At 39.4% G+C, this 13,224-nt stretch overlaps 1 protein-coding gene across 2 annotated transcripts in view; it reads right to left on the bottom strand.

The window, feature by feature from the left end:
* ZNF407 (zinc finger protein 407) overlaps positions 1-13,224 on the bottom strand; it is a 334,032-nt gene that overhangs the window by 67,196 nt on the left and 253,612 nt on the right. The window contains exons 7-8 of one of the 2 annotated variants that reach the window (XM_044426432.1): positions 12,684-12,804; positions 9,028-12,470 (exon numbers count right to left, since the gene is read on the bottom strand). In XM_044426432.1, coding sequence (XP_044282367.1) covers positions 12,452-12,470; positions 12,684-12,804 — 140 coding nt within the window. In that variant the 3' untranslated portion in view covers positions 9,028-12,451. Of the gene's footprint in view, positions 1-9,027; positions 12,471-12,683; positions 12,805-13,224 lie in introns of those variants that run through there. The other variant, XM_044426431.1, reaches the window with a different exon arrangement.

Here is a 13,224-nt window from a genome sequence, read left to right as displayed (position 1 = left end):
ACCAATACTGCTGACCTGGACAAGCTGAGAAATTGGTGTGGCGCCCATATGTGTGATGCACAGAGACAACAAAGGTAAGAAGCTGTCATTCTGAGGAAGAGTGTGCTATTGTTTCCCAGACTAGAATGCTTAGTATATCTCAAAATGGAAAACAAAATCAGGGAGGCCTCAAAACAAGAAAGTACGGTAATAATGGGTGAATTCAATTATTCCCAATTTGACAGACTAAACGTTTATTCCAATAATGAAAATGAGGTCAGCTTTCTCAATACCGTAAACAACTGTATCCTAGAATGGTTATGGTCCTAACCAGAAGAGAAGTGAACTTGGATTAGAAAATGTGTACAAAAGGCTCATCAGCATGGTTAAGGAGCAAAGCCAAGACAACTATTAGAGAAAGGAATGCTTCCTCAGAAAATGGAAATCATGCCCAAATGAGAAAAACAAACAGGAGCACAAACTGGTGCAAAGGAGATGCAAACAGACAATAAGATGGAACAAAGCATTTGAGGGGCACAGCACTTAAAAAAGCAAGGCAAAAAAAATGATTTAAGTTCAAAAAGCAGGAAACCAGCTAGGGAGGAAGTTGGAGCACTGGATAACAATGGAGTTAAAGGTGTACTAATATAGAACAAGGTGTTTGCAGGGAAGATGAGAGAATTCTTTTCATCTGCAGAAGATACAGAACATACATGTTTCTGAACAGCTGTTTTCAAAAAATGAGTCTTAGATGTTGAGACAAGTACTAGTGAAGAAATGACGCTCTCAACTGTATTGAAAAAATGAAAGTTACAAAATGATGTCCACCCTAGAGTGCTTAAATAACTCCAATGTGAAATTTCTGATTGCAAACATAAAAAATATGTAATGTGAACCTTTCTGAGAGGTCAGTCTTTTTCCCAGAGGGCTGGAGAATGGCCAGTGAAACTAATTTTAAAAAAAGAAACCTGCAAAGGATCTGGGAAATTGCTGGTTGATTAGCTTAATGTCTGTTCTAGGTAAATTGGTCAAAAGCATTATTAAAGTTAAAATTAATAAGCATACAGGAGGACAAGACCTGCTGGAAAAATTAACATGTTTTCTGTTGGGAATGAAAGGGCAGTTATCCCTGGTGTTCATTCCAAAGTCAAGCAGATTCGGTTTCATCAGATGAGGCAAGGCCCTGGAAACCAGAATTCTCAGATGCTGAAATGGAAGATAAAGATGGACTTATCTCAGACTGCACCTTCCCCAGGTATTCAGGTAGATGTTGAGAATAGTGAGGATTTATATACCTGCAGGGAAAGGGCATGGGAGTGCACCTGCAGCCAGGTGAGCCTGATACAACTTTTGATCCCATGATGCAACTTGGGAAACACAGGCCAACCACTTAGAGGGGCAACAGAGAAGAGGCTTGCCCATCTCCAAAAGGGCCATACCAGAAGGAGGGGGACCAGGGGTACTCGAAAGGAGACTGCTCAGAAGTAGTTGCTAGACTGCATTCAATAAACTGTGCTGTGCATGCTCAGAGACCCATTCTTTGTTGGTTATGCTTACTGGAAATGCATTGGAGAATAAAGAGATTTTGCCAAAGAATCGTTGATTGTTCTGGAACCGGGAAACCTAGCTAGCATCAGCTTCAGCAAAATTCTTTTCTCACTTATCTTTCATAGTTGAGAGTCTGTAAACATGGTAACAGACATTGTTTACATGACTTCCAAATGACTTTTGGAAAAGCACCTTGCCAAAGACTCCCAAGCAAACAACAGTCATGGAATGAAAGGAGAAGTCCCCTTATGGATCAATAACTTAAAGAATTGAAAGCGGCAAGTAGGAATAAAATAATAAATTATCTCAGTGCAGGTATATAAACAGTGGAATCCCAAAGCGTTCTATGATGAAACCAATGCATTTCAGATTATTCATAAATGATCTGGATTTTGGGGTCAGCAGTGAAGTGGCCACATTTTCTGACAATAACAAATTGTTTAGGGTTGTTAAACAAAAAAGAGATTGCAAAGCATGCTGAAAGGATCTCTCCACACTGGGAGAATGGGCATAAAAATGGTAAAAATGGTTCAGTGCAAGCCAGTGTAAAGAGGCTACTCATGAATAAGCTGATGGGATCTGAGCTGCTGGTGGGGGTTCTGGTGTAAGAGAGGATAGTGTAGAGCTGGAAAAATGCAAAAAATGGGAACTAGAGGATCAGAGGGCTGGAGCAACTCCTCTATGAGGAAAAGTTACAACGTCTGGGATTGTTTAGCTTAGAATAAATATAATAGATATGTACAGAATTATGTGTGGCATTGAGAAAGTAAATAGGGTGACAGTTTTCTCCCTCTCTCATAATTCTAGGACCCAGGGTCATTCCATGAAGCTGATTGGTAGGATATTCAAGACAGCTAAAGGAAGTACATCTTCACACAGTTCATAGTTATTCTGTGGAACCCAGAAGATGAAGTGATGGCCACTAACCTGGAGGGGTTTAAAAGGGGATTTGATGAATTCATGGGGGATAAGACTACTAGTCCTCATGCCAATATGCCACCTCCAGTAACAGAAGCAGTGTGCCTCTGTACACCAATTGCTAGGGAACTGGGATGGGAAGGGACTGTAGCATTCTTGTCTCCCTTGTGCACTTCCTTTTGGCAGCTGGTTGCTGCTTATGTGAAGAGAATGCTGGACTCTTCTTATGTTCTTAATCATAAATCCATGCAAAGAAACCAAGTAAGAAATGCTGATTGTCATTTTCAGCAGAATTATAAGTGATCACCTTATCAATTGGTAACAGGGGCCCATTGGTTTTGTGGAAAGGGTTAAGAAATTTAATTTATGATAGTTTGATATTTATTATGTTTTAGGATATCATCCCTCAGTAAGTATGCTATGAAATACTAATATTTCATTTTATTTCATCATTTTATTCAATACTATGCATTAATTTTATAAACATTGCTATCTGTCACAAGACTGAGTTAAAACAAATAAAAGTCATCTCAAACTCTTAATCCATCAGTGCTGAATGCACTTAGTTTGCAGTTGCAATCTAGTAAACTTTATTTAGATTTAAACTTACTGGTGACTTGGTAGTTCAGTAAAATTTGTGCTTTATTAAACCAAAGACTCTTTAAAGTAACCTTTAAATATAGAGGCTATCCTGAATTGTTAGAAACAATATTGCACAAAAATAAGTAAATCAAATACTCTTCTGGGACATATTAAATTATGAAGAAAAGCTCAGGTGAACGAAATGTACTTTCAGAATTCAGACATATGAAAGGTGCTCATGTAATACTTTTGAGGGATAATCACATTGCTATGTGTCTAAGATGACCAGGCTTCTATAACAGCATCTTTAACTGTGGTGTTAACACTTCAGACAGCATCAAGTCATCATACAACACTGGAGTCATAATCTTATGGAGTCTCAGTAGCCCAATACTGAATTATAAGAAAGCCTCTGTATTAATTTCATGTTTTTAAAAGAAGTACATACTGCCCTTCAGCAAAGCTTAACAGGAGGGCATATGAAAATTTCAAACATATAAAACTTCAACATGACAAAATATTATGTTAAAAAGACTAGGACAAAAAAATGCCTTTGCCTACAGCCTAAAGCAGGGGTCTCAAACTCAACTTACCTGGGGGCTGCTGGAAGTAGAGTCTGGGTGAGGCTGGGCCGCATCAAGTATTCCACCACCGCGGTGGTGGTGGGCTGCTCATCCCGCGGCTGGCGCTTTGAAGGCCGCAGGGCCCCTCCCCCATGCTCTGCCCGTCCCAGCAATTGGCCCGCAGGTCGCGAGTTTGAGACCCCTGGCCTAAAGGATAACAGTGCTGGTGCCAGAGAAACCTCCCTACAAAGAGAATTCAGCAAATGGGATGTTGTCATGCCTTTGCTTAGGGAGTCCCACCTGGGCAAGAACTTGATTAACCTAGCTGAAAGATGCCCTGGATCCTGAGGATGAGGTAGAAGCAGGAACCCAGGAGGAAGATATGCTGGTAGTGGATGAAAAGAGAAGGCCCTCAAGGGTAAACAAAGGGAGTCATCCCCTTCCCCAGGGAGACAGAATTTGAATAGAGATGGAAAACCGCCCAGTACCCCAAAATGACACTGCTTGGAAAAGAACACAGATTTTCCCTTTCAGGCAGTGGGCCAGATTGCAAAGCAGGCCTGTGTGATTAGCTGCACCAGGGAGTATGGGAATCTACTTACCAGAATCTGACGAAGTGCTAGACACAATGACCATGTTTGTGGGTATTCTCCTTCCCTGAATGAACCTTCATGCACCACTCTGGACCAAACCCTGTTGCTGAGTCTCTGCTGATGAATGCACTTCCAGGTTTAACTCAGACTTCAGATAGGATTCTGATTCTGTCTTTCTGCCTACTTTTTGGGAAACGATTCCCTGTTAATTGTATTTGGCCTCGACTGACTGTTTTATTCCCAGGCTTATCTATACTGTGAACATGCTGGCTGAGTTCCCAGTTTCATTGCTTGGCTGACATTTTGAAGTATGTGTTAAAACAGGACAGGCACTGTCACTGGCAAGTGTCTTTCTCTTGTCACCACTCACCTTACCTCAGACCTTGGAGGACACTTGGAGAAGAACCTCCACATATTTAATTAATTAGTTTATGAAATCAGTATCCTACCTTTCCATGAAATACTGCTCAATGCAGCTAACAACAGCAACAGAAATGCCATAAAAGATTACCTTAGTATACAGGTAGGTTGGTATGGGAGCACATGTTCCCTAGTATCAGGGTGTAAGCTGTATAGAGCTTTCAAAGGAGCACCTTGAATATTACCTGGTAATGGACAGGAAGTACTTGATGTTCTTTCAGTACTAATATGTCCTCAATATCTAGTCTGAGGATACAGCCAACAGCTGTATTTTGAAACAACTGCAATATCTTCCTGTGTCACATGCAGGTGGGTGTACATGCAGATAAGAGCAAATTGGAAGAACAATGCATGTCATTTATACCTATATCAACTCCTTCCCATCAGTTGCCCTAAGTTATGCAAGTTTTGGAGTTTGGGTTCCTTGTCCAAGTGCCTGACCAAAAATATGGAAAGCACAGTTGCTATTCCTCTCAATGGCCTGGTGCATTTAAAAAAAACCACCCATTAGTTGTTTTTTTTTTTTTAAAAAAGGGCTGTTGGAGGCACATCTCTATTCTGCTTTAGTGCACAACCCAACAATTGTTCTTTAACCTTGGGTTAACCCCTGGATTGGTTAGTCCCTAACAAACCATTGGTCTAGGTCCACACTCCATGATTCTCAACCTATAAAGAGCTGATCATGGGTTGTGTGTTCAAGTCAAAGAGACAGATATGCAGGAGGTAGCACACACATGGGTCCCCAAAACCCACTGGTTTTTAAATTAATGGATTATTATGGGCAAATACCCTGTGTACAAAAGTTGGTTATAGGAAGAAAACAGACCTCTACAATAGGCATGTTGCAGTTTTAAAAACCCCAGCCCTGAAAAGACGGAATATTCCTGAGGTAGGAGATCTGAAGAAAGTATGTCCTAAGCATTAAAAAAGGGTGCCACATTTAATTAATCCCTTTTACTACAGAATAAATACCACCTCTAGTTCCATTTTCACAGAACCCATACAGACAACCAAATTACCCTGAAGTGAGCTCTGCCAAGAGTTAATTAAAATTCTACCATACAACAAGTACAGGTTTTATGTCTTTATCAGTGCAGACATTTCTGTATTGCCTTCTGGCCCTCAGAAAGACTACCAAGGTGATCCAACGGATGGGTGCAATGTGGCCTGGAAAGTGTACACTAGGAAGCAACTGGAACAGTCCTTAAGGATAGCCTCAGGCGGAGCATGTTGCAGTAATCTAATCAGGAGGTGATCAGGGCATGCATCACTGTACCTGATCTCCATTCTCCAGGAAGGGGCATGGCTCATGCACCAACTAAAGTTCAGTGAAAGGACTCCTGGCCACTTGGGAATGCAGAAAGACCACTGGATCCAGCAGGACTCCCAAACTGCACACCTGATCCTTCAGAAGGGGTGCAAACCCAACTAGAACAGGCTGTTCTCCCAGTCCTGAATTAGCCTGTCCACTAACTAACAGTATCTTTCTCATGTCTGTATTCAGTTTCTCTTTAAAAAAATAGCTTGCATCCATCAATTATGGCACAGGCTCTACCTGAAAAGTATAGAAAGAGTGAGCTGGGTATCATTAGGAGACTGATGACAGCCCATCCAAAGCAGTAATGTGGTTGCTACATCTGCCCACAAACAGTAAGATCCACTCTTCACTAATAGCCATTAAAATTAAACGTGGATGGGAATCTTAGATCTACTTTAATTGTGAGGATAAAAAGAAGTTAAATGATGTTAAGATGCAATAGTTCTATATTCTGAGATCCATAGCATACTTCCCAAGAGTAAAATACTAACCAATTGAAATATTATTCTCTTGGCCTAAATCCTTCAGTAATGAAGCGCTATATAAACATCTAAATACACCTTTTCCAGAACAAATTCTCTTCAAGATTGCCCATTTCCCCTAGCCATTTTGTTGGCCTATTATCTCATAGGAACCTCTTTATCTCCTTATACAAAACAATTTCTCAATTATTTTATTCCAGAGGTGTAAAGCAGCCCCTAATGTGGGTGTACATAAAATTTAGATCCACTTTTACATCCCCCTTTAGACTGGTATGAAACAATAATATCAGTCTTTTTACTACTGAAACCTTGATAGTCAAGAGAAGGAAAACAAAAGGAGTTTGCAACATTAACTACACAGAGCTAAGGAAGGTGCACAACAACTTCATTACATGATAATAGCTCACAAGCTTGGGGAATACTGCCAAAATAGTACTGTCAAAATATAGTTTATGTTTTTCTGTGCAAGGCTTGCAATTCTACCAGAATGTATATAAAGTAAAAGCTAACAACCACACAAGGGACTGTCCAGAGATATTCCTTGTAGAATGACCCTTCCCAAAGATAGGCTTGGTCCTTTAATAATTACAGTTGAGACTAACAAGCGATCAAGTAAAACAAACATGTTTATTTTGATTCTTAGGGAGAAGCAGGTAAGGTCAGTTTGTTTTGAAAATGGCTACACTAATTACTCAGTATTTGTCTACCTTTAAATGATACCACAAAACAAATTTATATAAGTATATCTCTCATACAAACATTTGCCTAATGATCCAACAGCAATCATGAAATAGATTTGTTAATTTCAAAAAATGCATGCATCATGTATATAGAAATACTGAACTGGGTTAAAATATAGAATTTTTCTAATTAAGGGTAACTATTCACAACAAATCCATCAGACTAACTGTTGAATATGGAGTTGAATTATTAACAGCAGGTTTGGGGGCTGACAAGAAGAAAAATACTAACCAAGATTGTGGTTTATGATAGAAGAAACAAAACTTTCAGGATGAAAAGTATGTGTGCTATTCACATAGACAACAAAGATTGTGGCTTCTCCTACTTGCTGTCTGAAAACGTAACATAGAAAAATTTCCTGTTCTTATTATGAACTGAGAAAATATGGATTCAAAGACAGTTAAGCATAACAATATATTTTATTGTAGTGTAGAATATACTACAATAGGGTAGAATAATGCATGGGTGGATCTGATCCAATGTGGCTGGCCATAGCACCGCAAAGTCAGAAGATTACAAACACCCAGTGGAGGGCAGGAGAAGTGTGGAAGCTTGGAGTCCCTCTGCACTTCCCTCACCCCCCACATTTTGGCCATCTAAGTGTTTTACACAGGCATGCAAGGAAATGCGTCAGAGGCACTGCCAGGATTCCTCTCCACACAGTGGGAGGGTAGCACTCTGCGCTGTCTTCATCATAAGATAATGAAGTGCCTAGCAAATGGTCCAGCACTAAGGTAGCGGTGGATCTGAGCCATCTTCATCATAAGACAAATGATAGTGAGCACAGAGCCAAATCATGTTTGCCAATGGGATAAACATGATGAAATATAAAGATTTAGGATTCCGCTTACCCTCTGCATAACATCCACTTCATTTCCTGAAGACCCAGGAAATATTTTCAAACCCAGCTTTTAACTGGGGCAGAGGAACCACCAACGAGGAATACATTTTTTTAAAAAATGATACTCATACTATATTACTATTTTATTCTAGGATTGCCCTTCCTGTTCTGTTACGTTACATGCAAAGTAAATACCCAGTTCTTATGCCTCTTCATTAAAAAAAGAGATAGGCACCAAGCTTGCTATTGAACTGTGTACCATATAAATGATTCTGACATACAGAATAACGTCTAAAAAGAAATACAGTTTGTTACATACTGTTTTAAAGGATAATCATGCTTTCCAATAAACACACATGTTTCTTTATAAGCTAGTCACCATACTGACATTTGCCGCTGGCCAAGAAAACAGGGCATGAACAAGGAAGCAGAGTGCCTTTGAATTCTACTACCAATGTGATTTTTTGGAAAAGTGTGCTGTATGAGCAATAAAAGTGTCATGTTCTTCTTGTCCAAAGAAGTAAATATCTTGTCAACATTTCCAGACATGTTGAGCTCCAAAATGTATGACTGAACCCAATTCTGTTATTAGCAGTTAGAAATGTTTTATAAAGCATGTTTTATGAAGTCCAGCTTCTGAAATTTCTACCACAGTAGAAACACGTAATGGGTTACACAGCAGTTAAAAATAGGAATACAACAACCAAATACAAACACAATTATTGTATGTTACACTGCCTACACTGTTATTTGTTGATTTCCATTTTACCCTTTATACAAGCAAAGGATCTATGGGAGAGTTAGAGAACATGTGACCCTCCAGATGAGGGAGTCCAACTTCTATCAATCATCATTATTGGCTATGTTAACTATGACTAATGGGAGCTACAGTCCAATGGAATCTAGAGGAACACACATTCCTCATTCTGGTCTACACATTAAAAAAAAATCCTCTTTCTCTTAGATTTGAAAGTCTAAATAAATAATAAAAAGAAGTCAAAAAAGCAATTTATGTAGATTAAGCACTTGCAAAGAATCAAAAATATATAATTCCTCCAATAATAGGTGACAAAAAAGAGTAGCGAGTAAAAGTTGTGAAATAAGAGAGAAGGGCAAGAAGAATGTAAGATAGAGAACTCAGAACTCTGCAGAAGTTGATGTTCTGATACATCTAAGTTTTCTCCCTGTTCAAAACAGAAAGTACAACATAAAACCCCTGCACTTTATTATCTTCCTCTGTGCAACCCCTCTCACTATCTCCCACCATAAAATTATCATCCTAGGGAAGCTGAAGAAAAGTCAAAAATGGAAATGAAAAGTTAAAGTTTTTGAACATATTTTAAAGGTAGCTTCATGTAAAGTGAATTACATTAGTCCAGCATGAAAGTAACTAGTGCATTGGTATCTGAGGCCAGTAGTCACTCAAGGCTCCAACTGGCCTAAAAGCCATAATTGGCATCACCATTGCCTAAGCTTTTCCAGATAGCATTAAGTCCATGAACACCATCTGTAGTGATCTGGTACAACCAGGCACCCCAGCTATGGGCACAAGGCCTGGTGCCGCACAACCAACTGGTACCAGCTACTACCTCCAAGGGTAAAACAAATCTAGTCTCTTCCATCCCTGAGTTCTCTTGTTTCCTTGGGAATAACTGACCAAGGACCCTGCTTGGGTCTCATGTACTTGAATTCATTACAGACCTCTTGTGTCCTGAGAAGAGCTCGGCTTGGATTACGGCTTTGCTCAGCACTGTTAAATCAGTGTTCATGTGGCCAAAAACATGGCACACACCTCTGTGAGCCTTCGCTCCCATTTCACCCCCGAAAGACACAGCCCAGATTTTGGTGAAAAGGGGTAAAAGATTCATTAGGGATTCAGCAAAAATTCAAGAATGCAAAAAGGCTGGTCAGTTTCAGGGTGCAAACAATAAATGTTTTAAAATGGCAATTACGGGACAAATGACAAATAAACAAAAAATGCAGTCTAGCTAACTCAGCTCTGTGTTAAAGCTGGCCCCCTGAGTCTGCCTGTCTGGCAGTCTACTTGGTGCAGTTCCCTGTTGCTTTTGTCAAGTCTTCCATCTCTTCCAGGGAAACTTACAGAGTACCATCTCTACCAGAAAATAGACCTTGCTCTAATCTCATCTGATGCCTGTATCAAGTGCTTGTACTTCCTGGTAACACTAGTACCAAGGGAAAAAAGACCCCAGATTTCCTTTCCCAATAGAGTATCTCCTTTGGCCCCTCCCCACATGCCTGAATCTTTTGTTCTTTGTTGATGAAGGTCCAGTGATCACTCATCCCCAGCTCTGAGATGGATTCTATAAGATGCCTCATCGTTTAACTACTTGGGCAGTTTACTAGTTAATAGGCCTGACAAATGGAGGCAATAAGTCTGAAGGTGGACTGTCAGCAGAAAGGGTGAACTAAAATGCACATTTCTGCACTCATGTCACATGTCGTGCTTTGAATCTTCATCCGCATTGCAGTTTTCTGTGGCGTGCAGCAATGAGCTATATAGCTACATATACAGCTACATAATTAATTAGTAAGTAATTTCCACATTACTTGGAAGTATCAGCCAATTGATTTCAGTGTAAATATGTTCAAGTAGTTTGTCTCCCATTGTGGGAGACCCATTTCCCATTAATTTTGCTCTGACATCTACTTCACCAGTGCGGTTGCAAAGTAACTAGTCTCTATTAGCAAGTAGTGGCCCCTGAGCTCAATCATTTATACAACATCCTGCCTAGGAGTTGATAAACTTACACTGTTTTGTAAAGAAGTGGAGGTTGGTAGTCTCCCATTTTTTTGTAAACAAGGTGAGATGTTATCCAAGCTGCCATTACATGTTAAATAGCTAATTATGGAGATTAACAACACACATTTTTCGGCACTGTCCATTTCATATGGTCCCCCCGTGAAAATTAGTAGTTTTGTGTGTGCGCTTCTGATGAAGAATTATGCAAACACAGCAATAATTGCATAATCAGCAACTTGGAACATTTGCTCTGCTAGACTAAGAAACAACAGGCAGTACTGCATTTGCTGAGGTATCAAAGTATCTGATAGATTATTTAGTTTGAAAGGAACACCTACATCCTGGTTCTGATCTTAATTACATTGTAGCACATACTAGAGCATATTATAAATGGGTCCTTATTTTACAAATATGAGCAGAAAGAAAATAAAAAGGAACTATGAATTCCCTAGGGAAGCTGTCCAAAATGAGAAAAGTGGTCTCAGTAGAGTCACTCTACCTTAGTCAGAATGCTGGTGCTGCTGAATCCACACAATGAATCCTTCCGCACTTGATGTCAGAGGCTAAAATCCCTTACCAAGCATTGTTTAATTAGTTTATTATGCATAATAAATGTAAAATATTGTATTTTAGTTTACATAATTATATTAAAAATGCATGCCATTTATACTTAGGCTTGTAGGATATCCTTCACATGTGACTTGTTTTTTGGGTTTTTTTTTAAAGAAAGGTGCATTTATAAAATTAATGCAATTTGCAGGTCTGGCTGATTAATTTCTTATCTATTGTTGTGGAAAATTTTCTAAAAATCCTTGATTCTGCTCCCTTCCTTCTGCTATTTTGCCGAACAGACGAACAAGACGAAACAAAACAAATCAATGGGAAGTTGGCAAACTGTGTAACGCTGCTGTTGTAGAATTAGTAGCTGTTTAATAAAGGTATATTGGTGACTTAAAACAAGTCAATGTTATGCCTGAAGTGAGATTTTACAATGCCAAAATTTCATTGCAGCATGCAAAATACATACTGAAAAGCTGGCTCTACTTTCACTTAGGATAGGTTAAATTCTACAGCAACCAACAAATTTCCTGCCAACTTCTTTTCTCCAGCCATATTAACAGGAGATACACAACAAATGAGAACAGTAATCTTAATAATAATCCAGTTTACTGTCACACTGAAAATGGGAGAGTGGGAGTGAAGGCTTTAGTCTCTGTGATGCAACATTACAATGAACCTTCCTGGGTAGATTTAAAACAAGACAAAGGTACAAATATTAATGTGAGATTAGCAAGAATACACTGGGATTAAAATTTCCATTCATGCAAGAAGTAACCTCTAACATCCATAAAGGACAAGCTGTGTTTCAATATCTCATTTGAAAGGTAGCAAACCACAGCCATTCAATCCCCTTCCCTAATTAAGAAAAGAATATCCATTCCTGGCTATGAATCATGAAGAATATTTTCCCTGCAACCACAAGGAAAAAAAACCAACCCTGTAGCAAATAAACCAGAATCAGTGTTACTGAAGTGACAGGCAGGTGCTTCAATTTAAAATACTTAGTGGACAACGAGCTGGTTTAATTCTTAGGGGGATTTTCTTCTTTAGTGTCATGGCTGCAACTCAACCAAGATTTTTTTTTTCCAAAACTGCAGCTGATCTGAAAAGGCAGTTCAGATCAGGAGTCCATCCACAGAGAATTCTAACAGACACCAGAGCATCTGTGAAATAAACAGCATTAACACTTCAGTGTTTCACATCAAGAAGCTTCAAAACAACCCCCCACCCCACTTCATAGTTTGACAAATAAGGAGTTTTCTCCTGTAGTTTTGCACAGATGAGGATTTAATGCCGGTCTATTTTACTAGTCAATTTGCATGAATCTTACTGAGTCATCACAAACCTTATGCTATTCTCACTACTAATCCTATTACCTGTAGTCACACCAAGGGCATCTGTAGGGTTTTTCTCCAGTATGGACACGCTTGTGCCGTGTCAGATGGGACTGGGTTGTGGAAGCAAAGTTGCATTCATCACATTTGAATGGTTTCTCTCCTAAAATATAATGACAGGGAATAATTTTATCAAGTAGAAGTTGGAAGGTTAATTAATACACATGACACTAGAAAAGTGAATAAAAATGGCAGTCCTAAAAGAAATATACACGCTCATAAGCACAAAATATTGTTGGATTTATTACCTGCCTTAAACTCTAGTCAGGCTTTCTAAATAGTGTGCTGTTTAAACATGTGAAGGGGAGCATGCTAGTCCCACCCCATTCTTGTCACCCTTGTTGCTCTGAAAGTGTGGGGAGCTCATGGCACAATCCCAAAATCTGCAGCACTGTAGACCATGAGGAGAACCCCTATGGACAGAAGAGGCTCTGCTCATCAAACAGTTACCTCTTGTATTTCCTCACAGAACAATTGTTTGGCTCAGTGCCTTTATACAGTAGCTAGCCCATGTGTGCACTCA

The sequence above is a fragment of the Varanus komodoensis genome, unplaced genomic scaffold, assembly GCF_004798865.1.
Source record: "Varanus komodoensis strain SLA01 unplaced genomic scaffold, ASM479886v1 scaffold17, whole genome shotgun sequence".
NCBI classification, from domain to species: domain Eukaryota; kingdom Metazoa; phylum Chordata; class Lepidosauria; order Squamata; family Varanidae; genus Varanus; species Varanus komodoensis.
The sequence above is the reverse complement of the archived record's forward strand: the minus strand, read 5'-3'. Positions and strand labels throughout refer to the sequence as shown.